A 26,086-nucleotide genomic window follows, 5' to 3' on the forward strand; every position below is an offset into this window, starting at 1 on the left:
CAATGATTTCTTGTGATCACCAAAAAAACACCCAACACCACGGGCCCACGCCACGTCATCAAGACACCACCGCTACCATCAATGTCACCACCATCGCTGTTGTCGTCGGCGCCGCCATTGTCGTCGCCATCGTAGTTGTTGTCGCTGCCACCGCCACAACCACCTCGCATAGTCGCACTCGGTTCTTCGCCGTGGTCTTGAGTGAGATAGATGATCCATATGTCATGTCACACATTGGGGATGTTTTTTCTAGGGGCTGCAAGAAAAGGCCATTTGAAATCCAAATTTTTTACGAAAATGCTAAAGATATGACGTCAGATTTTAGGCATGACAAATCAAACATTTTTCATGACAATTTATACTGACGCGAGTCTGGCACACAAATGAACTGAAGTGGATTCGCTAACTAAACTGACGTTCGATTTGTCATGAAATAATGTTCGTTTTGACATGCCTAAAAATCTGACGTTCGCTGGATATTCGGATTCAAAATTTATTACTGACCTGGTGAGACGTTTCAAAAAAAGAGCCCTGGTGAGATTTACTACCAAGGACTCGATCTTTGATGCCGGTTGGTACGGCTCCACGGTTCGCTGCCGTGCCACAGACCCACACTGACCGGACGAATTGCCCCGTCGTCTCTTGGTATAGCAACGGCATCCCCAGAGAGAACAAGACCGACCGAATCGCGATGGAGGCCTGGGTCCGCGCCGTCGTGGAGGCCATCCACTCGTCTCGAGCCCAAGCCGTCATCTATCTCGCCGGCGGCGCCTCCCAGGTACCGCCCTCTTCCTCTGCTCCCCCGCGGCAGCTCTACTGTAAATTTGTACTCGCCAGATTCCAACCGTTCGACAACCTCGACCGCCGCAGGCGCTCGGCTGGCTCCTGTCCGTGCCCGGCGCTTCTGGCAGCGTCCTCGAGGTCGTCGTGCCCTACTCCAGGGCCTCCATGGCGCAGCTGCTCGGCAAGGTAAACGCACCCGCATACTCTCGAACTCGAACTCCTTCGGACTTTGCTAGGCACTCATCAGACTGACTGACTGACCATGCTTTGGTTTCCAGTTGCCCCTGCAATTCACAAGCAAGCAGGCCGCAGAGGACATGGCACTGGCCGCGTTCAACCGTGCCCTGAAGCTTTCTGGACCAGGTCTCTGCCTCTTAACTTCAGAACGCTGGATCTGTAGATCATTCTGCACATGAGCTTACAGTTTGCACACAACATAATCTGTGTTTGCTATGAGTTTAAGTAATTGGGTGAGAATACTCGCAGGTCTACAAGTAATGGGTGTTGGATTTACTGGGTCGCTCGCTAGCTCACGCCCAAAACATGGTGACCACAGGTATTGCCTCGCTAACTCCCCTTTACAGTAGCAATAATTTGAGGAAGAAGGAAACCACCAAAGCTTTTAAAGTTATCCCTTGAGTGGTTCTACTTTTAGGTAATGTTTACAGTACCTCATCTCAAAAAAATAAAAATGTTTACAGTACCTAACCCAAAGCTTATCAGTCATTAGAGTTAGTTTTTTTTTGCGAGAAGTTATTAGATTTAGTTAGTTAACCGAGTACAAGTTTAAAACATTAAGTGCTCATCAAATTAGGGAAGTGATTATACTAGCATGTCGACATAACATGTGATATAATCATACATAAGCTAACCTGTTATTGAGACGAACGAACTTCTTGCTTACAATTTTTTTAATGTGCCTATGTCATTTAGAGCTTTCTTTCTCTAGTTTCTATGGCATAGGAGCCTGCATACATGATGTTTACACAAAATTCCCAGCTTTTGGGGTGGCAGGGCATCTAAGTTTGTTAAGTCTGCGTCTTTCTGCACTATATGATATTTGAAACTCATGTTCAAATAGGTTTTATGTGTCAACGCGCACACAAAATTGCCTCAGGACATCACATGTAACATTGTCGAAGGTACTACCAAAACTCTTTACTCTTAACAAAGCATTTCTCCTGGAGTCAATGTCATGATTATGCTTTGTTTCTGGGCAATTTTTGCATCCTGGCATTTACAGTACTTTTTTGAGACTATAGCATTTTTGTGTAGGGTTTACGGAGCAGAGAGGAAGAAGACAAGGTCTCAAGCTGTTTTGTGCTTAAGGTTTGTTATATATACTAGTTCTCACTGGTAACAGTTGATTGGGCATCAGATTAGCGAATAGGAGCAACCAATCCTGAGAGTGTGATCATCGTGTCAGGACTAACAGTACTTTTCCTTAAACGATATTCCCAGTTAGCTCTCCCTTATAAAAATCTACTGCTCTCCAGGCAATTGCAGATGCATGCAGAGTTTCTGCAACCATTCAGTCAGACGTTCAAGAACCTGAAATTCCAAAAGAAAGTGTGGAACAATTTGATGAAGACCAAGAGCTCCAGCAAGTTATTGATGGTCAAGTCTGCATGAAAGTTTACCACTTTGCTGGTATACCCGGACACTCAAAATTGCTCTCTTTTTCGTACTAGAATTGTTTCATTTTCATTCTTAATCATATTATTATTCGTCATTTGTAGATCCAACGGAAAAGAACTTCGACAGGAAACTAATTCTACCTGGTTCATTCAATCCCTTGCATGATGGCCACCTTAGGTTGTTAGAAGTTGCATCAAGGTGAGATGTAATCAAATCAAACATTTGCACAGCTGGATTATGTCATTCTAAAAATTAGCAAGGCGAAATATATTAAAATTATACAAAGTAATGTGGTTAAAATTTTCTCTGCTAAATTGGAAGGTGAGATAAAATGAAATTAACTATTTGTACAATTGAATTTTGTCATCCTAAAATTTATCAAGGTAAAAATATATAAAAATGGGTGCGGAGTAATGTGGTGTAAAATGTACTCTGTTAAGCTGGAGTGTTTTTTTACATCGATGACTTAATGGAAAACTGATAATGTAATAGCATTTCAATATAGCTGTTTGTGTAGCAAATATCTACATCGTTTTATTAAAACCTTTCGCTTGTTGAAGATCACAAACAGTAAAAAAAATTTCATGAATGCCCTCTTGCAGCATGTGTGATGATGGGTTTCCGTGCTTTGAGATATCAGCAATAAATGCCGACAAACCCCCCCTGTCTATTGCAGAAATTAAGCACCGTGTTGAGCAATTCAGAAAAGCAGGTATGCATATGACTAACTGCTGTAGTGCAAAGTACTACAGTCATACTTGGATTTTCTTTCGAACTATTTATCACGCGGCCTGCTATTTTGCTATATTCCTAGTGCTCTTATTTGATTACTATGAATCTAATGAATGTGCTTTAGTTTGATTTTACAGAGATATATAATTTTGCATTCACTCATATGTAGTCATCTTTGCTGATATATCGTTTAACAGTGATTCTGGGACCCAGATGTGTCCAGACATGTTTCTTACTCTGTTTCACCAATCACCATCTACTACCTCTGTTCCTTTGGCTTTGTGTGGCAAGATAAAACTATGTTTGTCTGCAAGGGAAAACTCATCCAATTAATGAGTGATTATGGGAGTCTTTGATTCTTTCTGATGCAGGGAAGAATGTGATCATATCTAACCAACCATACTTTTATAAGAAAGCAGAACTTTTCCCAGGCAGTGCTTTTATAATTGGTGCAGACACTGCAGCTAGGCTTGTAAATGTAAGTTTGCTGGAGCTGACCGTAAATCACAGAGCAGTTAGTTTGTTTTCTGAGATTAGCTTAACAACTGTTCCCTTTTTCATTAGATATAATTAATAATCAAATGCTTTGTGGCATTCTTCTAAATGAAAAGGCAGTGCTCCTGCCGGTTCCTCAGATTTTTTGTATACATAATTAATAATGAAATGCTTTGTGGCATTCTTTTTGTTTCTTATCAGCTTAATGCTTACTTCTGAATATGAAGTGTGATATGCCATTTAGTCATGTGAAAGAAAAACTCAGCGTCTACTGACATGGTTATAAGTGAAAAAAAAACTGCTCAACTCAGCATTTACAGTATTGAGCTGTGTTAAGCCCAGATTGCATTTCTGCATTGGTTTCTACGAATGGACACACCCCTACCAAACATGTTAGTAAAATGATATATCCAATTCCAAAAGGAAGCCTTTTCCTACGCAAGCAAATCTTTTCAGCTAGGCACCTAGCATCACTGCAGCATTTAGTATAATTGTAAAAAGTGAAATTTCATGTGCAGCTGATTTAGATGCCATTATTGTAAGTTATAAACATAAAATGATTTGTTATTCAGGATATATTTGGCTGAGTCATATAATTCTCGAATTCAGTTATTGAATGCTATCTTAGAATGGATGTTCGACAATTGAGTGTTTTATTTTTCAAACTAAATGAAGTTTACTCATGGCAGCCTAAGTATTATGGAGGTGACTACAACAGAATGCTGGAGATTCTTCTTGAATGTAAAAGCACTGGCACAACATTTCTGGTTGGTGGTCGAGAGATTGAAGGAGTATTCAAGGTATGAAATGGCCTTGATGTTTTGTTTTACATGCACTGAAATTCTTTGTCTGCTCACGTACTTCACTATTTGTTTTGAAGGTCCTTGAAGAATTAAATATTCCAACAGAGTTGAAGGACATGTTTATCTCTATACCAGAGGAGAAGTTCCGCATAGACATTTCATCTACTGAATTAAGAAAAAAACAAGGGCTCTGACGTCTCGAACACTTGGTCCTATCCTACACCAGATTCAAGATGTTTGTCTCTCGGGCGAAGCTTTGCAAATAGTCATGGCAGTGTTTGATTTCATAGTTTTGCCATGCAAATAATAACTGTTATGTTTGTATTAGTAAAAGCAAAAACACATTCCATTAGTACTACAGATGTCAGAAGGCGATGATAGCCCAGTTTTTTTTTCTTGAAAGCCATGTAATCTTTCTGTTTGTCTTTTTGGGTATGCTGTTATTGGACACTTCATGTGTCATACATGTACAGACTCATCGGTGTCACAGTGGATACTGTTTTTGAGATTATAGCATCAGAGGTATTCTCACATAGATTGCTTCGCTGATGGAGTATGCTTGTATACATTAATAGGTACCGTACATCTGGATGCTAGCAGTCAGGTCTGAACTCAACTGGTGTTTCATCAACTTCGCTTATCTGGGACTTGGTTTGTGCAATCATATTTTCTTATAGCAGGTTCATTTTTCTTGAAATCTACTCCAGTATCTTGGTAGGAATTATTATTATGTCCTGACAGCTTCATGGAGTTTATTTTATCTGAATTTCGTCTTGACAGGGCCTCTTGGTATTTTGTTGAGCAAATTGGAATCAACCTTCTCATAGAACTTCTTGATGTCTTGGCCACCCCTTGCAACGAGATGGTCCACTTCTGTCTCGTAATGTTGGTACAACACTGGCAAAGTGTGGGCACACAAGAATCCTGTGAAAGTAAGAAACACATACTACTTGTTATACTATTTAGAAATTTCAGTTTTACATTTTTCTGTGAGACTGCATTAGTTTATGTGTTCTCCTAGCATCCTTTCTGTAGTTACTAGTTAGTTCTACCTTCTGTATTTGGTTTTGTTGAACGTTACTATTTCTGTTCTACTTACCAAGGTAGAGTAGGCTTGTGAAGCTGCAAGAACCTCCAATCACTGACAATAACAGCAGGGATCCTACCACCTTATAACAATAGAAACAATTTGAATGTCAGTACAAGTTTAAGTTGAGCAATAGCAAAATAACGTTGTGAATTATATTGGCTAAACGTTGTTTTGAGTGTCGTGTCATGTCTAATCTGGTTGATTCAGATCTCTTAAGTGTTTCTGTATTAATCCATAATATCGGTCTGGAACAAGACTTGTCACATGGTTTGTCTTTTCTTGACGAAGATAGCAAATAAGAGAATTTCGTACCATGAGAAATTTCTTCAGATCCTTTCCACATGCGATATCATAAAGAAGAGATGCAGCATATTCCAGTTTGTGGTGAATGGTCATGGCCATTTCTCTGAAGGCGTGTTCAGAGACGACGACTTGTGGTATCTTTGGCGGGGCCCTGCGATTTTAAATTGGTCAGCCGACCTTTTGAAATTCTTTAAAGCTAAATACTGGGGCAATTACTCGAAAAATAAATACTGGGATATCTCCTCTCTGTGGAAAGAAAAGAAGCCATGCCTGTCGAAGAGCGGCGCAGCATTTGAGGCAATGAAGATGGCAAGCATAGCGAAGATGGCGATCTGGCAAAGGAGCGGAACTGCATTGTATTCAACCACGTCGAACAGGAACCATGTCAACGTGGCCCCAGCGAGAACCCCAGCAGACACTTTCCTGTTCTTCCACAGCAGAATGTCCGCAGCTGCAATCAAAGCCCAACACCGGTGTTCGTAACTACTCCCACGACTTGGAGAGAAAACTATGGTAATGCAGAGTAATTGCCTAGAAACAGAACAAGAACGGCGTACCTTTCCCTCCGCCCAGGATCCGGTGGATCGATTTGTGCCTGTGGAACGGCCTCACGACGTGTGGCCCGTGGTCAGGATTGCTGGGAAAATGTGGCGGCATGGCTTCACGCGTTTGGGATGTCCACCTGATTGATTTGTTATGTCTGATCTTGCATAAATTGCGTCTTTATAGGCACCTAAATGCTAGTATGAGCTCTAAAGGGTAAGCCCATGTTGACAAGGAAAGGATAGCTTGGCCTATAGGAGGATGAGCCATTGAGGGAGGGGAATAAACGGATGCAGGGCAAGGGTTTCCTTGAACCAGATGTTTTCTTCGTCAGAGCCCAGACTAGAAGCAAGTTTAGCTGTTTGCCAGTAGTTTATGCCAGAAGCTTGCCGGAACTGCATCTTGATATTCTGTCAACATCAATGTGAACTCGCGACTGCACTCGCTGTCTCCTACTCAAGTGGAGAGCTTTTGTGACCCGGTGATGAAGATGCCGTCTTTCTTACTCCGCATTTCTCACGGTGCTCGTCCCAGCCGGCAGCCGTGTTGCTTCTTAGCCTCCTTACCCCAGAAACAACTATCGCCATTTCGCCATTGCTCAACGTCGGAAAATCTGTTCAACACCTGTGTTATCAACGCTTGGTTGAGTGTTTATAGACCAGACACTTTTATCGGTGTGCTCCGCGGTCACCCCACTTCAATTAGCAAACGTAATCTGCACAGCAAACCTTGGACATGTCTTGCTACGCAGCAGCAGCAGCGTGCTTCGCGCTACCCGAGCTCCGGAGCAGTGCCGGAGTCCCAAGCACTCATGGGAATGCCCGTGCTCTACCGTTTACGCAACCGTGCAATGCAAAAGCTTTTAGTAAGTTTTAGCAGCACGGTTCCAGATAGAGCATGGCGCGGGTGCCGGGTGAGCTGTTCTCTTGCTACAAATAGTATGCCAACCCTCTCTTGTGCTCCCAAAACCAGACAGAGTCCACTGCAAAGAAGCCATGAAGCCCTGCGCGGTGCTGTTCCTCGTAGCCATGCTCGCCGCGTCCGGTGCGGTGGTGCGCGGGGCGTCCATGGCAGCGCGCTCGGAGTGCGACCCATGGGCGCTGCGGCCGTGCGCCCCGGTGATCCTCTGGAGCGCGCCCCCGTCCAGCGCGTGCTGCGCCAGGCTCCGGGAGCAGAGGCGGTGCCTGTGCACGTACGCCAGGGACCCCTACCTGGGCAAATACATCAACTCCCAGACCAGCAAGGAGGTCGCGGCTGCGTGTCGCGTGCGGGTTCCTATGTGCTAGGCTAGCTAGGAATACACGCGCGGCGTGGTTGTGTTAGCGCCGTGCTATTATGCTGTGTTCGTCTTGGCCGTCTCCGTTTCTGACATGCTAGCTATTAGCAGTGCTTTGTGTGTCATGCCATCAAATGTGCGTGTGGTGATCGTGTCTTACTGTTTGTTTGTTTTCAACATATGGTTGCAAGATCAAGTTATCTGACACTGAAACAAGTCCTATTCTGACAACAACGAAGCGAAATGCTCATGTGCTCTCCTGAAATTTATTACACGACAAAAATCCAGAAGCAGCCGCAGTCCCCTGAACAGCATTTACAAGTACACCTATGTCTTTTACGCTTCATGAGGTTCTTCTCGGCAATTCCAGCTCCGCGCTGCTTCTCTCCAGCATCTCGACGACTGCGCTCATCGACGGCCGACTCGCCGGCGCGGTCTGAGAGCACCACAGCCCGACTATGATCATCTTCCTCACAAGCTCTCTGGTGTCGCCGTTGACGTCCGAAACGCTGTTGCAGAACTCATCCAGGTGCTCGTAGAGCCACTGGGCGAAATACTTGCTGGTCGTGTCAGCACCAACCTTGACGTGTCTCTTTGCCCTGACCATCTCCAGGACCATCACGCCGTAGCTGTACACGTCGGACTTGCTAGTGACCGGTCCGAATCTCCTGGACACCACCTCAGGTGCGTCGTAGTCATCTCTCTCCCTCGCACCACGAGTAGATGTTTCGCATAGGTTTGCCACACCAACATCAGATATCTTGGGGCATAGCTCCTGATCCAGCAGAATGTTCCGGGGTTTGATGCTGATGTGCATGCCGTTAGCACTCTCATCGCCGTGGAGATGGTCAAGACCTCGCGCCACGCCGATGGTGATGTCGAACAGTTTCTCCCAGTACAGCCATAGCGAGTAGTTCTCATCTACGGAATCGTCGCTGCTGAGAGCATAGCTTTCCAGGGAGCCGTTGGGCATGTACTCGTATATCAGGGCCCTCGTTGAACCCTGCAAGCAAAACCCTAGCAGAGGAGCGACGTTGGCGTGAGATATTGCGCCGATGCTCTCGACCTCCTTCACGAAGTCCTTGCTGCCGCCTTTGCAGTTCTTCAGCACCTTCACTGTGATCTGCCGCGCATCGCGGAGGTTGCCTCTGTAGACATCGCCATGGCTGCCTTGGCCGAGCCTGTGAGCAAAGGTCTTTGTCATCCTTTCCACTTCAGAATAAGTGTATCTTTTTGGATGATGAGCTCCCAGTTTTGGCTCAGATGGCTCTTTGCTTGGAGGGGTGGTCGATCCCTCCACAGGAGGCGACAAGCCACGGTATTTCTTATGGCAGATGAAACAAGTGGTAAGAAGCAGGAGCAGCAGGAAGATGCCACCAATGACTCCTACTATTATATCTGTATAAACAACAGGGGGTTTAAAATGCAATGCATTGAAATGAAATGGCAAGGAAATCACCAACTTGCAAACTCTTTTGCTAGTCTATGTATGTACTGTCACTCTATGGGGTAAGGAAACATAGTCAGAAAAAAAAAGTAACAACTTACATATTCTCCTTTTGTAATCTGACGATGCGCCGTTCCCTGTAATTTTGTCAAACAAAACATTAGCTCATAAAATTTAGAATAAACGACGGCAAAACAATTCTCAATTGAAAAAATTGTTATCAGATCGGTGTAAGCCTGAAAGCAGAAGGTACTACCTGTGTTTTTGTTCCGGTTTTGCAAGTTGCTCTGCAGCTTGACGCTAAAGCCGGAGTCCTTGTCGTAGGAGCGGCTCCACAGCATGACCCCGCCGTAATTGGGCGCGCCTTCCACCAGCGGCAGCACCTGCGACACGAGCGTGTCCGCGTCGACGAACCCGCTGCTGGCGGCATCCCGCGACGCCGGCAGGCCGAGGTATACGCTCGCCGACGGCAGAGCCGCCGTCCACTGCCCCCACGCGCTCTGCAGCGTGCCCGCGTCTCCGTGCGCGAACTGGCACGGCGGGTTGTTGTAGAACTGCACCCACACGCGGTCGAACAGCCCCGTGGCGAGCGCGGTCTTGAGAGACGTGTCCGGGAACGGGCACTGCGGCGCCGCGGTGAGCATGTACTTCTTGCCGCCGGTGTCGCCCTTGTACAGCGACGTCAGGCTCCTGGCGAGGTCGTCGTAGTACAGAGACGGGGCCTCTATGTCGAAGTCGACACCGTCCAGCACCGCGTCGCCGAGCGGGCGGGGCGCGGCGGCGCCGGCGACGGTGCCGCCGAGGAAGTTGTCCCATAGGTAGGTTGCCACGTCCTGCGCGTCGGAGGGCGAGGACAGGTTGTACCCGAGCGCGCCGCCGCCCATGCTGAGCAGCACCTTCACGCCGGCGGACTGGCATGACGCGATGTCAGCGGCGAGAGACGCGCAAGTCCCCGAAGGGGGGTCGCAGTGGTCAGCGAGGTTGAGGACCGGAGCACGGCCGGCGCCGAAGATGGAGAGGAACGCGAGGTTGACGTACGCGTAGAGCCCGGTGCCGCATGTGTCCCTGAGCGTGCCCTCGGTGGCGTTCTGACCCCAGTAGACGGCGATGTTGGCGGACTCCGCCGCCGCCGCCGCGGCGAGGGCGGACGCCGCCAAGAGCAAGATCGTGAGAGTGCAGGGCTTCCCGGGCATTGTTAACGATGGCGAATGTCTTTTGTGGCGTGTGCTTATATATACGACATACATCCAGCAAGCATACGTGGAAGGAATGGTGTGGTTATTTTAGGATAAAGAATAGGGATGCTGCAAATGACAGGATTGTCGTGTTATCTCCTGTGCATGGAATAATCAGGAGACCAGCGGACATATGGAAGCTGCTCTGTTTGTCCCAATCGCAGCGGACATATGAAGTATTCAAACTGTTTTACAGATTATGCAACACTGGATCAAGTGTGCGAGAACAATATAAACCCTATCAACTCAAGAGCACTTTTGGTGGCAATTCGAGGCCGGTTGTGCTCCCTTCAAGCATCTCGACGACTCTAGTCATTGTTGGACGATCTGCAGAACTTAACTGAATGCACCACAGCCCAACCACTATCATCTTCCTTACAACCTCGGTGATCTCTCCATTAATCTCAGAAGCACTAATACAATATTCGTCCAAGTGTTCATAAATCCATTGCGGGAAATATTGGCTGCTAGATTCAGTATTTGGACTGATATTCTTGTCCCTTGCCCCAACCATCTCAAGAACCATCATTCCATAGCTGTACACATCAGACTTGCTACTTACTGCTCCAAATTGCTTCGAATAAACCTCCGGGGCAATATAGCCGATTGTTCCTCTTGCACCACCAATGGAAATGACACTTTCTTTATTGAGGCACAGCTTGGCCAGTCCAAAATCAGAGATCTTTGGACAGAAGTTTTGATCCAACAGAATGTTGTGGGGCTTGATATCAAAATGCACAATGCGAGTATTGCATCCTCTGTGCAGATATTCGAGTCCTCGAGCGATTCCCACTGCTATTTCAAATAATTTCTCCCAACCTAAAGTATTTCCACCTTGAGAGCCATCTTTGAAAGCATACCTTTCAAGCGAACCATTAGGCATGTAGTCATAAATTAGTGCCCTTTTGGATCCTTCCAAGCAAAATCCTAAGAGAGTAACAACGTTGACATGAGAAGTTCTGCTAATGCTAGCTAACTCATTGATGAAATCCTCGCCATCAGTCTTGAAGTCCTTTAGCATCTTGACTGCAATCTGATGACCATCAGAGAGGTCGCCTCTGTAAACAGCACCAAATCCACCTTGACCTAGCTTTTCAGCAAAAGATCTCGTCATTCTTTTCACTTGTGCATAAGTGTACCTTTTCGGATGGACCGTTCCATTCTTTTGTAGGAAGGACTCAATCCTTGCTGTCTCCTTTGATTTCCCTTTGGATTTGTACTTCTTGTAGCCCAACCAGAATGCAAAGAAGAGTAGGCACATTGAGCTGCCTGCTATTGTATCTGCATTTGGAGGGAGAAAGCCATCAAAAGGGGAAGCAACTTAGACGATCTTCTAGTTAAAACCTGGTTTATTTGCATTCTGTTTACTGCATCACAGTAGAGGCATAAAATCAGTGCAACTATAGAAGAACACAATATCTAGTGTCACGCAGTACAGAGAACCTCGAGTTATTGAAGGCCATTGTTGACAAACCTACTGTAGTGTATATTCTAAAAGTCTAGGTATATTATATTTGCATCATAAACTCTGAATTAGTCTGCATGTCATGAACTAGTGCCACTTTTCAGATAAACTGGACACGGTTGCTTAGTACATACATATGAAGCAGGGTTTGTTACAGATGCAATATGCAAAACAATTTATCATGTGGTTGAGAGATATTTCTTACATATTGTCATTCTTTTCTTCGAGTATTGACGACCTGCAAAATTTGAACATGAGTTCCTATGAGTAGATGGAAGATGCATTTATTTACAAAATATAAACTTCACACTTCACAACTGATACAACAATTAGTTTACCATACGAATTTGAAAGGAAGGTAACATTATTAGTAATTTTATTGCAGGAACAACTAGTCCTCATTTCCCAAGAATAAAAATGATCATCATTTCTATGTACAAACTTTGACAGAGATAGTTTTAACATTTCTATGTAACAGTCATTTCTTTAGTTTCCAAAAGAAAAGAAAATTTGTCACTTGAAGTTGATCTTACTTCCTAGCCATAAAGTCTGGACCTATGGTGAAGTCTCTTAACAATTTTAGGATCAATGGTGATGGATTTTCTTGAGATCAAAATGGTGTAACTGTTAATTGTCCACATACCACATGTCCTCTGCATTTCAGTGCAGATACTAATGTCAATGTGTAAGTGAATATTGCCAAGTGAGAAAATGATTTACTCCCTCCGATCCACATTAATTGACTCAGCCTTTATTCAATATTGTATAAAGGTTGTACAGAGGCTGCGTCAATTAATTCGGATCGGAGGCAGTAATTATTTTTGCACATGAGAAAATGGTGATGATGCACTTTTGATTTTTTTCTCAGTACTAATCATCCAAAAACGATGCCCAAAGACAATACGATCAACTCTAATCCATCCCCAATAATTTCGTGAACTCCCCCAAAAAACTGCAATTTTGGGGAGTTGAGCCCATCTAACCCATCCCAAACACATGTCTAAATCCCAAAAGATTTTTGGGAGCTCCCAAAACACACCCTTCCCGAGGCTGATGCCGAGGAGGAGGCTGTAAATGCCACCATTGGTACCTCTGTAGCCGAGGCTGGTGCCATGTCCGTTGGAGAGAGGTTGAGGAGGTCCATCGGTAACCACATGTGTACTATTTATAATCAGTTTGATCAATGAAATATATTTCCTCCATTTCAAAATACTTAAAAGTTCTAGGTTTATCTTAACTCCAACATTTTAAGTTTGATCAAGTCCATTGAAAAATATAGCAATATCTACAACACCAAATTAGTTCCATTAGATATATCACAAAATAAATTTGCATACTATATATATTTGATGTTTTAGATGTTTATATATTTTTTGATATATATGATCTGTTGGAGAAATGGCAACTGAGCTTTACTGAGGACAAATGGCCAGTACATATACAGATGTTGGTAAAGTGCAGAAAGACCCCTTATACAATGGGGATGTACACAATGAACTATACACATCTAACACCCCCCCTCAAACTCATGGTGGATCAACAACACTGAGTTTGGAGAGGAAAAACCCATGCTGTGCCCGAGTTTGGGCCTTCGTGAAGAAGTCAGTCAACTGTAACTCCGAGGGCACATAGTGAAGAGCAAGAGTCTGATCCTGCACAGCAGCACGCACAAAGTGGGCATCCACACCGATGTGCTTGGTAAGCTCATGCTTCACCGGGTCACGCGCAATACTGATAGCACCTGTGCTGTCAGACAGGAGAGGAGTTGAGGTAGTAGCAGACACACCAAAATCCTCAAGTAACCACCGTAACCAGATCACCTCAGCCGTCAACATAGCCATGGCTCGCAACTCAGCCTCTGTACTCGAGCGAGAAACTGCAGTCTGCTTCTTTGTCTTCCAGGCAATAAGAGAGCCACCAAGGAAGACACAGTAAGCAGACAGCGAGCGTCGATCAGAGGGATCACTAGCCCAGGTAGCATCAGAGTAGGCCTGGAGCTCAAGAGAGCTGGAGCGGGGAAAGAAAAGGCGCTGAGAGATCGTGCCACGAAGATATCGTAGAACACGGAGGAGGTGACTATAGTGGACAGAGGTGGGGGCTGAAACAAACTGACTCAGGATGTGGACAGGATAGGAGATGTCAGGGCGTGTAACAGCCAGATAGACAAGGCTGCCAACGAGGTGGCGATAGCGAGTGGGATTAGGAAGAGGGTCACCATCAAAGGCACGAAGCTGAAAGTTGAGCTCCATAGGAGTCACAACTGTGCGCTCATCACCAAGAGCAGCGCGAGCAAGAAGATCCTGAATATATTTTTCTTGGGAGATGTAGAAGCCATCAGAGGTCGAGGAGATCTCAATCCCAAGAAAATAGCGAAGAGGACCAAGATCAGTCATGAGGAACTGGTCGCGAAGACGAGCCTTAACAAAGGCAATGTACTCAGAGTCGTCACCAGTAATGATCATGTCATCAACATAGAGAAGGAGAAGAGTCCGACCACGAGAAGACGTGTGGACAAATAGCGCAGGGTCATGGTCACTGGGCAGAAACCAGCGGCAGTAACCACAGAGGCGAAGCGCTCAAACCAGGCACGAGGGGCCTGTTTAAGACCGTAGAGGGAGCGGCGAAGCCTACAGACCATACCATCAGGAGCATAGTACCCCGGTGGTGGCTGCATATAAACCTCCTCACGCAACTCACCATTGAGAAAGGCGTTCTGGACATCAAGTTGAGAGATAGACCACTGACGAAAAGAAGCCACTGCAAGAAGAGTGCGAATAGTGGTCATGTGGGCCACAGGAGTGAATGTCTCATCATAATCGCGTCCCTGCTCCTGTTGGAAACCACGGGCTACAAGACAAGCTTTGTAGCATTCAAGAGAACCATCGGAGCGAGTCTTAACCTTGTAGACCCACTTGCAGGTGATGGGACGAACTCCGAAAGGGAGGGGAACCAGATCCCAAGTGCCAGAGCGCTCAAGGGCAGCAAGCTCTTCGGCCATCGCTAGCTGCCACTCAGGCTGAGTCATTGCAGTCCGATAGGAAGTGGGATCAGCAATGGCAGAGAGACCGTACCGATCAGGGGAGTAGCGATCAGGCGGGGGGCGAGGCCGAGCACGGAGATTATGAACCGGGGGAGATGTGAAGGGAGAAGCACCAGAGGTGGAAGGCTCATCAGGGGAGACATCCTCAGTAGGAGGGCGACGAGTATAGTGGAGAGGAAACGGTGAGAGAGGGCGTCGGACTGGAGATGATGGTGGAGAGGTAGAGGAGGAGGATGGAGAGGATGGGGTCGGTGGTGAGGGAGAAGGGAGGAGAGGTGCCAGAGGAAGAGGTGACATATGAGGCACATAGCAGGGTGTATCGGAAGGAGAAGGAAAGAAAGGTCGTCCACCGAGAAACTCGAGGAGGAAGAACGTGGGTAGTAAGAACGAGACTCGTCAAAAGTCACATCACGCGAGATGCGCAAGCGACGAATCACAGGATCCCAACATCGATATCCCTTGTGCTCATCACTGTAGCCAAGGAAAACACACTCAACCGACTGAGCAGCCAGTTTGGTGCGTTCTCGGGGGGCAAGAAGCACATAGCACACGCAGCCAAACATACGAAGAGCAGAGTAGTCAGGAGAGCGACCAGTGAGACACTCCATAGGAATACCACCCTGCAGAGCAGACGAGGGCTGAATGTTGATGAGAAAGGTGGATGCAGAAACAGCCTCAGCCCAAAAATGGGGTGGGAGGGAAGCAACAATCATCAACGCACGAGTCGTCTCAAGCAAATGACGATGCTTTCGTTCGGCAACGCCATTCTGAGCATGAGCACCAGGACACGAGAACTGGGCAAGAGTACCCTGTTCCGCGAGAAAACCACGCAACAGCTGAGAGATATACTCTCCAGCGGAGTCAGCACGAAAAGTGCGAATGGGCGTGGCAAACTGGGTGCGAACCATGGCAGCAAAACGTTTGTATATAGGGAGAACCTCGCTACGAGATTTCATGAAGTAGAGCCAAGTGTAGCGAGAGAAATCATCAATAAACAAAACATAATAGCGATGATCACCTTTCGAATCAAAGGGAGCAGGACCCCAGACATCAGAATGAACTAAGTCAAAAGGACGCTGAGATACAGACTCACTGGTAGGATAAGGTAACTGAGTCTGTTTGCCAAGTCTGCAACCATTACAATGTAAGGAGACATCTCCAGATACAGACCCTAAGAGGCCCTGACGAACTAAAGAAGACAAGCGAGAGCCACAGATGTGACCAAGGCGATGATGCCACTGCTGGAAGGACGCAGACGAAGAGGCGGCAAGAGCATGAGAGCTGGCAGAAGTGATGGCAGCGGAAGGAACACAAAGCCAGTCAACCTCCCAAAGGCCCTCTGACTCACGGCGCCGAGGGCCAGCACCAACCAAAGCCTTGACGCGATGATCCTGAATGGAACAAGAGTCGGTGTCAAGAATGACCCGACAACCAGAATCAGTAAGTTGGGCAGCGGAAAAAAGATTCATGGTAAGGCGAGGAACATGTGAAACACTTGGAACAGAAAAGGATGGAGTGGAAAGAATACCATGACTAGCAACAGGAAGAGATGTGCCATCAGCAGTAAAAACATTAACAGGCGAATCAAGAGGTCGGAGAGAAGACAAGCGGAAGAATCAGAAGTCATATGAAAGGAGGCTCCAGAATCCAGAACCCACGAAGATGTACCTGACTGTGTAGGTGCCTGTGATGATGATGAGGAGGATGCAGTCACAGCAGCAGCAGAGCCAGTTGACGAGGAGCCTGAGGAAGCAAGAAGACGCTTGAGGCGAACAATGTCATGGTCAGTGAGTGACGGAGCCGAGGAAGACACAGGAGGCCCGCTGGAGGAGGAGCGCCTCTGGTCTCGCTTCTGCTGGCGACAATCAGACTCTGGGTGACCTGGCCGGGAGCAGTAACCACAGACGGTGTCACGGCGCGACGTGCCCTTCTCAGCATAAGGAGGACGGCTCACCCCCCCCCCTGAAGGAGTGGGCAGGAGCGGCGGAGCAGTGAGGCGAGCAGACGACACAGGAGCCCGGGAAACCAAAACTGACGGAACCAGAAGCAGCTCAGCAGAGCGAAGACGGGTCTCCTCGGCACGAAGCTCCGCAAGTATCTCTGAGATAGGAACACGACCACGAGCAAGCAAGTGAGCACGGCGAGGTTCAAACTCAGAGCGGAGACGGGATAAGAACTCATGGACCCTTTGAAACTCCAAGTCAGACCTCGTAGTCTGGCAACAACAACAAGTGCCACAAACAACTGTCCTCAGTGAGTCAAGCTGACGCCAGATGGCAGAGCACTGGGAATAGAACTCATCCACAGACGAGTCACCCTACTGAAGAGCATGCTCCTGACACACCACAGAGAGGTATAGAGCATCACTAGAGGGCTGATAGCGCTGACAAAGATAGGACCACATCGCTGCAACAGTGCCGAGGCCCATGAACTCCGAAGCAAACTGAGGTAGGATACTTGCAGTAAGAACTGCAGCAGCTCGAGCATCATCATTGCACCACTGAGTATAAGCAGACAGATCATCCCGGTAGACAGAAAGAGCATCCGAATATGCAGATACCTGTTGATCATAAGCATCAACTGCCGCATCATTAAGAGCCTTGGCTGCATCCCGATCAGCCTGAGAAGCATCATCAGCAAGCACCGGCGGAACCGGTGGAACAGGAGCCACTGGAGCAACCGGGCAGGGCGGACAGGGAACCTCGCCAGAGATAACACCCCACAGAAGGAGACCCCGCATATGGATGCGCATGAAACCCACAAACTCAGCATAGTTGGTGCCATCGAAGATCACTGAGCACCGAGGAACAACAATATAACCCGAAGAAGACATGAGGAAGTCGCTGCCTTTCTTTCTCTCTTTTTTTTTGGAGTCAACTGCTACTGTAGGCCCGATCTGGAGCAGGCACAACCGCTCGCGAGGCCAGAGAGCGAGCGGGGGATCAAGCAGGGCCCGATCCGGGGCAGGAACAGGCAGCGCTCGCGAGATCGGAGAGGCCCGATCTGGATCGAGCGAGGCCCGATCTGAAGATGGGGCGGCAGCGCTCGAGGGCCAGGGCCTCCCGCACGCGACCGAAGCAGAGGAGAAGCAGCCTCGCACGCGACCGAAGCAGAGGAGGAGCGGGGTGGCGCCGTTGAGGAGGAGGCGCGCGGCGTGGGGCGCGGATGGTGCGCGGCCAGCGTAGGCGAGGAGGAGAGGTCGGGGGCGGCCGGGCCTGAAGTAGAGCGGCGCTGGGAGGAGCGGGGACGAGGAGTCCAGCGCCTGGGGACCGGGGCGTCGTCCAGGCCGGACGGGTGACGGCCGGAGATGGTCGGAGATGGCCGGAGACGGGGGCGGCCGGACTAGGGAAGGGGCGCACGGAGTTGCGGCGTGCGGGGGGAAGGGGCTAACCTAGTATCTGATACCATGTTGATACCATATCTGATACTATGTCACATCTAGATGTGTCCTAGACAGACCCTTCTTAGAAAGAGAAAGCTTCATATTCAAAGAACTTACGGGCTTTATTGCAATTATTATCGGAGTGTACTCGGCCGTCAGGGCACAAGCAGCCGATGAAATCCCCGGTCCGGCTGTGACCACACCTTGCCCTGGAATTGGATCCCTCGCACTGGGTACATGCTGGGGGCTTCGCGCTCTCGTTCCATCCCAGCTGGAATTCCTGACGAAGAACACTGGCATATCTACTCCCGTTTGTCCATCCAGGGTCAGTAAGGTTGATCTCGCCGTATTTGTGCACAGGCAATTGTATGACTTGGTTGCACGCTTGCACCCAGTTGCCGGCGGGCACTGCATCATCCGGAAGCACAAACGATAGCCCAGGACCAGGACCATCGTCAAAGCTTTCGCAGCTGATCGGGTAGATGCTACTCGGTTTGTAGAAGGTAAAGTTGAAGTTGCAGCCGATGAAGAAGATAAGGTAATCGACCGCGCTGTCAGGAAAGAACAGCAGCGATCCCTCTTGAAAAGTGATGTTGCGGTTGATTCTTGGTCTCGGGCAGGGCTTGCCGTCTTCGACTTCCGGATCGGCTAGAGAGAGCGTTGCGAGCGCGTCGTCGAAGCTCGTCACCGTGTAGTTGGCGGCGCCGTTGAGCTGCAGGATGGGCTTCTCGTCGTCGCAGAGGATCCCCAGGCCAGGGTAGCCGCAGTAGGAGTTGGCGTTGCCCTTGACATCTTTTGTCTCCCCGGCGAGATAGAACGGGTAGGTGATGTTCACGCCTCCGCAGGTGTAATTTTGATTCAGGCACATGGAGGTGTCGTAAGCACCATCATCAGATGAATCGCCATGGGAGGCGGCAACGGCAACCAAGAGGAGAAGCAGCAGCAGGTGGTGGTGGCTTAGCAAGAGAGGCATGTCTGCTTGGCTAGCTAGCTAAGTCAGCAGTAGTGTTCCATTCTTTGCTTTGATCTTTAAAGTTTAAACTGGTGGTTTGCTGCCTACCCCCATGCCTTCGTTCACATGTTGCGAGGGCTCTTGGGGAAGAATGGGCATGATCTTGCCGGTCATCCGTATCTCTGCGCCAGACTAGTCAGTCGTCTACCATCTCTATCTCTCGAGTTTGTTCTGTTGAGAGTTGAGACTAGTGCGCGTGTATAATTTGACTGATTTTTTTTTTTGCGAGGGATAATTTGACTGATTTACACCCACATAATAATTTCCTGAGACTGACATTTCCTTCCATTCCCAATGAAAATTATCTACGTATTTTGGATTTGCCAAGTGCATACATATAAGCGACACACTCCGACTAACCTTAGCATGCTAAAACAAGATTTGAAAATAAGTGCCGAGAGCAGGATGCGGCAAATGAGCTTTTAATTGGTGTTTTTTTACAGTTTTTATTTTCTTTCATTTTTTTGAGACAAATTTTCTTTCTGAAAAGGGTGTCCCCGACGGAAATCATAAACGAGCCCAGGTTCAAAACTCCAAAACAAACCAGTCGAACCACAGTTTTTTTAGGGGGCCGAACCACAGCTTCAAAGGCTCAAGAGCCACTGCTAGCCTCCTGTTACTGACGTATCACAGCTTATTTAACAACTAAAAAAACGTTGTGTTTGTAGACAAGATAAGTTTTGCACAACTTTAATTGATGTAGACAATTAGGTTTGTCTTCCGGCGAAACGTCAATTGGCAAGCGAGGGATGCTATTGGCCGTTTGCTTTCAGATGGAATAAAATTGAAGGACCAGTTGTGAAGGATTTACCTGATGGAGGGTTTGGATTCGGATACGCAGCGGTGGCGCCGCTGCTGCTGCCGCAGTACCCGCCGGAGCACAAGCAAGCAAGGAATTCCTTCTTCTCGCTGTACGCGCAGCGTTCATAAGATTTCTCGCACAGGTCGCATTGCTGATCCTTGCTCTGCTTCCATTCCAACTCGAAGCCCTGCCCAAGCACGGCACCGTAATCCTTCGGCAACAACACGGGCGGATCACTTCTCAGAGCATATTCCTGGAGTACCGGCGCGATGACCTTCTGCCTGCAGTACTCAACCAGTTCGTGCTCCCGAGAAACGTTGCCTTCCTCGGAGGTGAAGACGAAGGAAACACCGTCTCCACTGCCTGGAGGCGGATTGAACCCTTTGCAGTCGATCTCGAACTTCTCTAGCGGAGCCGGGTGATCGCTCTCCGGGGAGTGGCAGCCGAAGAAGAAGGTGAGCTCCTCCAAGGACTCGGTGTAGTTCAGCCACTCCCTGTCGAATGTCACGTTGTGGGCGACCGTGGGGCACTTGCCGCCGCTAATGAGGGCTTCAGTGTCCCTGAGAATGATGGCGTGATTTTCGTAGATGATGTTCCGAACGGTGTAGTTGTGTAACGCGTCTTGGCCGAGCTGAAGGATTGGGATCGCGGTTGCCCCCTCGCCTTGGCAGAAGATCTTCAAATCGGTGTACCCGCATGCGTACTGGGATGTGTAATCGGGTGTTGCTTGAGTCGCGTTTGACAGATAGAATGGATATCTTATGTCAACGCCGCCACACCTGAACGACTCCCAGCACACAGAATCATTGTAGGCACTAGATGGCGGAAGAGGGGAGCCATGGCAGGCGACGAAGACATGGACGGCGAGGAAGAGGAGGACGAGCAAGTGTGGTGGTAGGCGAGCCATTGGCGAATGGCGAGACGAGAGTCAGGAGACAGACAAATCTGACTGTTTAAACTCTGATTATGCACGCGTTTGGTTATGACGAATGTGGCCGTATATAGACCTGGCGTGGACTTTTCTTTCTACTCCTATCTAATTATCGCATGCAGCTCTGTGCATGATTCGATAAAAAAGCCAGCTTTGAGCCTATGGATTCAGTTATGAAATGCAAAGTAATGAGTCAATTACACCACCGGTACTTAAACTTGACATGAAAAATCACTTTAGTGCTAAAACTTGCGGCATACATTGAACGGGTGCTAAAACTTGGTTGGGGCGTGCACATACGGTGCAAATCTCACTCGTATACGCGCGCGGCGCTGACATGGCTTTGTACATCTATACTTTGCCCACGTGGCAGTGATTGGGTCACACCTGTGAGTCAAAGAGCGTATATAATATTAACAAGAAAAAAAAAATACTGTGTTCTCCTGTTTCGAACCAGCAACCTTGGCCTTACATGCACTCAAGTCTAGCCGACTGGGCAAACAACCTTAGTTATCATAACTGTACGCAGAGCCTTCATATGTTTAATCCAAAGGAAAAGTAAGTAGCGGCCGTTCGAACCATAACAAAACTTTCCCAGTGCGCGTGGCTACCCAGCAAGACAAATAACTCTTTTTCTAAGAGCTACATGACCAATAAATTTTGATATTTTAATATCAGTGCATACATATGTTTTATATCCTTTCAACCAAACAACCTACATTGAAATTGTTATCCAAAGAATAAGGAACTAGCATACATTAAAATAATCACATATTATTTGAAAACATATTCATTTAACATAAAAAATATGAATTATTAAAAGGTAACAAAATTTAATTGACGATCCGCAATTTGTGCGCACACTAGGCTCATATTTATTTTTAATTAAACAAAATATTGTTCTTTATAAAAACACATTAACTTTATAAAAACATGTGAACACTTTTTAAAGCAACATAAAAATTCTTAAAGGTTGAACACTTTTGTGCACTACTCCCTCCGTTCCTAAATATAAGTCTTTGGAGAGATTCCACTATGAATCACATACGGGTGTATGTAGATGCATTTAAGTGTAGATTCATTCATTTTGCTTCGTATGTAGTCCATAGTGGAATCTCTACAAAGACTTATATTTAGGAACGGAGGGAGTACATTATTATATTATTAAAACAGTGAATATTTTTAAACTCATATGGTAATTTATTTAGATAGATAAAAAAATAAAAAATACTTTAATATTTTTATTAAACATGTAAATTGTTAAAGTTTTTTAATTCATAATTTAATTATATGCATATTTCATATGTGACAGAATAATTTTTAAATTAATATGAATATTTATTATGTAATATATTTTATTTACGTATATAGTATTTGTAACACACGATCATAATTTACATATATTTTACAAATTTCTATAAGAAAATAACGGGTACAAAATGGGCGGCAATGGAAGTAGCCCGTTTGATTCTGAAAAGATAAGAAGGATGCGCATTTTGTTAGTTAATGAAATTTACTTGGCTGGTTGGCTATTGGCGCTCGCTCGTAACGCCGAGTTCACAAGTTCGAACCTTGACGGTGTATATAGTATGTTTACTGAGCCGAGTTCACAAGTTCGAACCTTGACGGTGTATATAGTATGTTTACTTTTTCCTGTTGTTTGTATTCTTTGTCTGACAGGTGGGACCCAGCCGATGCCACACAGGCAACTATATTAATAATTCGTACTGCTAGCTGACAAGTGGGACCGAATCACTGCCACGTTGGCAGGGTAGTTATATACAGTGCCATGTCAGCACCGCGTGCGTATATAACCAGGATTTGCACCGTATATGAACGTCCGAGCCAAGTTCTGGCACTCGTTCAATGTACGCCATAAGTTTTAGCACTAAAGTGATTTTTCTAGCCAAGTTTAAGCATCAATGGTGTAATTGGCTCCAAAGTAATACTCGAAATAGGTGACGGCGTTTTAGTTCAAAATTGCCAAGCGAAGTTAGCCAGAGTGTGTCCGGATTTTTAGTTGTCCAGAAGAGTTGCGACAGTTCCATCAGAACGGCTTACCGGCGGGGAGTGGCGCGGTGGTGTCAGATATCTCATTGCGGCCGTCGTTGCCCACCAGGACGCCATTGGCGCAGAAGCAGCCTGAGAACTCGCCGGTGCGGTTGTAGCCGCACTTGCCGCTGGATTGCTCGCACAGGCTGCACGGACCGGAGCTCCGGTCCGTGCTCACCTGGAAGCCGCCGCGGAGAGCCTTCGCGTACCCGCCCTCTCTCCATCCAGGGTCCTTTGCGTCGGCCGGGAGGGCGTCCTTGAGCACCGGGGCTGTGTAGACTGACCGGCATGCCTGCCACCAGTCCTTGGGAGGGATCTCGCGTTCCGGCAGTACGAAGGACATGGCAGGCTCTTGCCCAGAGCTCCCGCAGGTGACTGGCTGGATGCTCGGCGGCTTGCGTAATGGTTTGGGAGCGAAATCGGCCTCTTACAGGAAGGTGCAGTTGACGAAGAAGAAGAGGTAAGCGACGGTGGAGGTGGGCAGATGGAACTGCTTCGGGACGGTGACGTTGTGATCGACCATGGTCCATGGGGCAAGTGCCGTTGCCGCCGACATCGGCGTCGACGAGGGAGAAGGTGAGGTTGGTGTAGTCGATGTCCGAGACCGTGTAGTCGTGGCCCCCGAGGCGTATGACGGGCTTGTCGTCGTCGCAGATGATGGCCAGGTCGGGGTAGCCGCAGTGCGACGAGTGCTCCGGCACTGCCTCATCTGTTCCGTTGTAAAGATGGAACGGGTACCGGACGCTGACATGGCCGCAGGTGGAAGGCTCGAGCTGGCACGTCGGGCGGTCGTATGCGCCACCGGCTGGATCGCCACGGGAAGCTGCGGCGAAGAGGACGAGGAGGAGGACGATGATGCGGCGGTAGTGGAGAGACATGGCCAGTTTCTTCTCTGATTGGCTCGAGGCCGGGTTCTGCGCGCCTGGTGTGGTTGGTGCGTTGAGCATAACTTCCCGGGGTTCGGGTACGCAGCTACCCAATCTCCGGGGATCAGTACAGTAAAAGGCAAGGCGCTGGACAGAATGGGCGTCGGACAAAGCTACACGTACACGCTTGTTTCAAAAAAAAAGCTACATGTACACAAACCAGACTGTTTGCTTCAATTTTTTTTATTACTGTTTTAGCTCTGAGATCCTGCACGCTTTTGGTTCTGACGAATATGGCCGTGTATAGCCTGGCGTGTACCGGTGATGCATCAATCAGCAGGGAGACTGGTACGTCTCCGTAAGTGCCCTCTTGTTTGCGCCACACCACAAGATGTGTGGCGCAAGTGCAAAGAGCTCGATCATCAGTCATCACGTCCACGCGCCCACATCACGGACTCGTTCAAACAAAAGTAATGACTAGTGAGCGATAGAAAAGTCATACGTACGTACCGCTACCGCACTGATCCGCCGTGGGCCCGCCATCGCAGTAGCAGACGAACCCCACCCCGCCGTGCGCCAGGTTTTGCCGGTAGCCGCACCATCCGCCGGAGCGCTCGCATGCGCCGCACTGCACGGAGTGCGGGCTGTACCTCAGCTCGAACCCGCCCTTGAGCACCTCAGCGTATCTTCTCTCCCGAGGCACATCCATCATGCCCTTCTTATGAGAGTCCAGCACCGGCGCCACCACCGCCGCCTCGCACCCGTACTCGTAGGCCTCACCCGTGTAACCATCATCGGCGGTTGACACGTACGAACTCTTGTTGTAGTCCGGACAGCCGATCAATTCCTCGGCGAAGGGCCATGAGGCGTTCTTCTTGCAGTTGTAGAAGAAGGTGATGTTGGAGTCCGACTGCGTGAGCTGCAGCCCGCCGTCGGTGGTGAAGTTGAAGTGGAGGTGCTGGCAGCCGGTCGTGTTGAAGGGGGCCTCGGCGTCGTCGACGAGGAAGACCGAGCGCATGTCGTAGTCGATGTCCGCGACTCTGTACCGGTGGTGGGACTGGGCGGGAAGGGTCAGGGTGGTGTTGCCCTCGCAGGCAAGGCCGAGGCCGCGGTAGCCGCAGCTGGAGGCCGAGGACGAGTTGAGCCAGAACGGGTAGGCGATGGTCAGGTTCCCGCAGGTGGCGTTGCCGCAGGTGGATGGGTAGCCGTTGGCCGCGGCGAAGAGGAGCGGGACGAGGAGGAGGAGGAGCAGGGGAGGCATGGCGGCGGTGTGGATGGGCAAGGGGAGGTGAGGACTGGGACTGGCAGGAGTAGCGCGTGAGCGTCAAGTGAGGGCTGGGGGAGACGACTAGTCTGGACGTGGAAATTTCGAGCCTCGACGGCAGCTCGCGGTTGCACGATGATTCGACCTTGCATCACCCTTTAATCATTGCGGACGATGACGGGCCCGCACCGCGCGCCGGTGATAGGGATGGTCGTGGGTCGGAATGCAATGTTTTTTCTTCTGCGGGAAGTGTCGGAATGCATTTTACGGTACAGGATGATAAAGACGCGTTGTTAGTTATCGCTGTTGACAACGGTTGTTCGTAAGAATAACTAGTAATTGTGTCCGTGGGTTGCAACGGGAAAAACAAATTCTAGCACACATTAATGACTTATTATCTTGTTGCCACTTCTCCTTTTGACCACTGACACAACGAATAATCAATCCCAAGGCGGTCACTTTGTTTTATTGGTGTCCAAAAAAGCTAAATTAGGTAGAAGATTGCCTTATCCCTTCTTTAGTGTATTCCAGTGAACTTGATAAACTAATTGGGTACTTCCTATGCTAACCAACATCCAAAATTATATGGCCAAAACGACGCACTATACATTTTAGATCGAGTAATTGACAAAAACTACCACATTTCACGTATTCATCCCACAGAACTACCACATTTTGAAAAGTGACCGAAAACTCTAGATTAATACTAATTTTGTGACCAAAAACTACCAACTTGAGTTGATGACCATTTTTATGATTTTAAACCTGTTTATGACATGTGGGACCTGCATCAAAGTCAACTCTGTTTATTTTGACCGTCAAGTTAACCGTTATGACACGTGGGACCCACACGTCATCATCAACCTTCTTCTTACTCCCTTTCTCTCTCTTTGTCATTTCAACAAACACCACTTGTGCATGAGACGG

The 26,086-nt window shown here is 47.9% G+C and overlaps 4 protein-coding genes across 7 annotated transcripts; 1 reads left to right on the forward strand and 3 right to left on the reverse strand.

The window, feature by feature from the left end:
* Positions 1 to 558: 558 nt before the first annotated feature.
* LOC123070521 (uncharacterized) lies at positions 559 to 5,694 on the forward strand. 2 transcript variants are annotated; one of them, XR_006433799.1, is made up of 14 exons: positions 559 to 778; positions 871 to 969; positions 1,062 to 1,146; positions 1,270 to 1,339; positions 1,865 to 1,925; positions 2,059 to 2,112; positions 2,280 to 2,433; positions 2,523 to 2,619; positions 3,024 to 3,133; positions 3,525 to 3,631; positions 4,338 to 4,448; positions 4,529 to 4,686; positions 5,027 to 5,131; positions 5,232 to 5,694. XR_006433799.1 is itself a non-coding variant. In XM_044493766.1 (12 exons), exons 1-12 carry the CDS (start codon positions 566 to 568, stop codon positions 4,643 to 4,645), a joined length of 1,278 nt encoding a protein of 425 aa, XP_044349701.1. In that variant the 5' UTR covers positions 559 to 565; the 3' UTR covers positions 4,646 to 4,921. The 2 variants fall into 2 exon arrangements, 1 of the variants encoding a protein (XP_044349701.1); XM_044493766.1 differs by lacking the exons at positions 5,027 to 5,131; positions 5,232 to 5,694 and having other exon boundaries at positions 4,529 to 4,921.
* On the reverse strand, positions 4,975 to 6,864 carry LOC123070523 (reticulon-like protein B9). The gene is made up of 5 exons (XM_044493768.1): positions 6,402 to 6,864; positions 6,115 to 6,295; positions 5,854 to 5,995; positions 5,551 to 5,620; positions 4,975 to 5,375 (listed from the first exon to the last, which is right to left on the reverse strand). The coding sequence occupies exons 1-5, from the start codon at positions 6,499 to 6,501 to the stop codon at positions 5,209 to 5,211; spliced, it is 660 nt and encodes a 219-aa protein (XP_044349703.1). The 5' UTR covers positions 6,502 to 6,864; the 3' UTR covers positions 4,975 to 5,208.
* Positions 6,865 to 8,807: 1,943 nt separating this feature from the next.
* Positions 8,808 to 10,357, reverse strand: LOC123070522 (acidic endochitinase). The gene is made up of 2 exons (XM_044493767.1): positions 9,212 to 10,357; positions 8,808 to 9,061 (listed from the first exon to the last, which is right to left on the reverse strand). Exons 1-2 carry the CDS (start codon positions 10,355 to 10,357, stop codon positions 9,056 to 9,058), a joined length of 1,152 nt encoding a protein of 383 aa, XP_044349702.1. The 3' UTR covers positions 8,808 to 9,055.
* A 10-nt stretch (positions 10,358 to 10,367) lies between these two features.
* On the reverse strand, positions 10,368 to 25,287 carry LOC123070520 (LEAF RUST 10 DISEASE-RESISTANCE LOCUS RECEPTOR-LIKE PROTEIN KINASE-like 2.1). Of its 3 annotated transcripts, none has more exons than XM_044493765.1 (3): positions 24,406 to 25,287; positions 12,016 to 12,048; positions 10,368 to 11,626 (listed from the first exon to the last, which is right to left on the reverse strand). In XM_044493765.1, the coding sequence occupies exons 1-3, from the start codon at positions 25,154 to 25,156 to the stop codon at positions 10,587 to 10,589; spliced, it is 1,824 nt and encodes a 607-aa protein (XP_044349700.1). In that variant the 5' UTR covers positions 25,157 to 25,287; the 3' UTR covers positions 10,368 to 10,586. The 3 variants fall into 3 exon arrangements, with proteins under 3 accessions (XP_044349700.1, XP_044349697.1, XP_044349698.1); XM_044493762.1 differs by lacking the exon at positions 24,406 to 25,287 and adding an exon at positions 20,056 to 21,975; XM_044493763.1 differs by lacking the exon at positions 24,406 to 25,287 and adding an exon at positions 18,350 to 20,024.
* Positions 25,288 to 26,086: the final 799 nt, after the last annotated feature.

Source organism: Triticum aestivum, chromosome 3B (assembly GCF_018294505.1).
Source record: "Triticum aestivum cultivar Chinese Spring chromosome 3B, IWGSC CS RefSeq v2.1, whole genome shotgun sequence".
NCBI lineage: Eukaryota > Viridiplantae > Streptophyta > Magnoliopsida > Poales > Poaceae > Triticum > Triticum aestivum.

Excerpts from the sequence above, each read along its gene's own strand:
- LOC123070520 (XM_044493762.1), bottom strand. The coding sequence starts at position 20,953 with ATGGCTCGCCTACCACCACACTTGCTCGTCCTCCTCTTCCTCGCCGTC. Across the intron at positions 12,049-20,055 it reads GAATCCAAACCCTCCATCAG|GTCGTCAATACTCGAAGAAA; the intron begins GTAAATCCTTCA and ends CAAATTTTGCAG. Across the intron at positions 11,627-12,015 it reads GAAGAAAAGAATGACAATAT|ATACAATAGCAGGCAGCTCA; the intron begins GTAAGAAATATC and ends CTCCAAATGCAG.
- LOC123070522 (XM_044493767.1), bottom strand. The coding sequence starts at position 10,357 with ATGTATGTCGTATATATAAGCACACGCCACAAAAGACATTCGCCATCG.
- LOC123070521 (XM_044493766.1), top strand. The coding sequence starts at position 566 with ATGCCGGTTGGTACGGCTCCACGGTTCGCTGCCGTGCCACAGACCCAC. Across the intron at positions 779-870 it reads TCGCCGGCGGCGCCTCCCAG|GCGCTCGGCTGGCTCCTGTC; the intron begins GTACCGCCCTCT and ends CGACCGCCGCAG. Across the intron at positions 970-1,061 it reads TGGCGCAGCTGCTCGGCAAG|TTGCCCCTGCAATTCACAAG; the intron begins GTAAACGCACCC and ends TTTGGTTTCCAG.
- LOC123070523 (XM_044493768.1), bottom strand. The coding sequence starts at position 6,501 with ATGCCGCCACATTTTCCCAGCAATCCTGACCACGGGCCACACGTCGTG. Across the intron at positions 6,296-6,401 it reads GATCCTGGGCGGAGGGAAAG|CTGCGGACATTCTGCTGTGG; the intron begins GTACGCCGTTCT and ends CTTTGATTGCAG. Across the intron at positions 5,621-5,853 it reads ATCTGAAGAAATTTCTCATG|GTGGTAGGATCCCTGCTGTT; the intron begins GTACGAAATTCT and ends TATTGTTATAAG.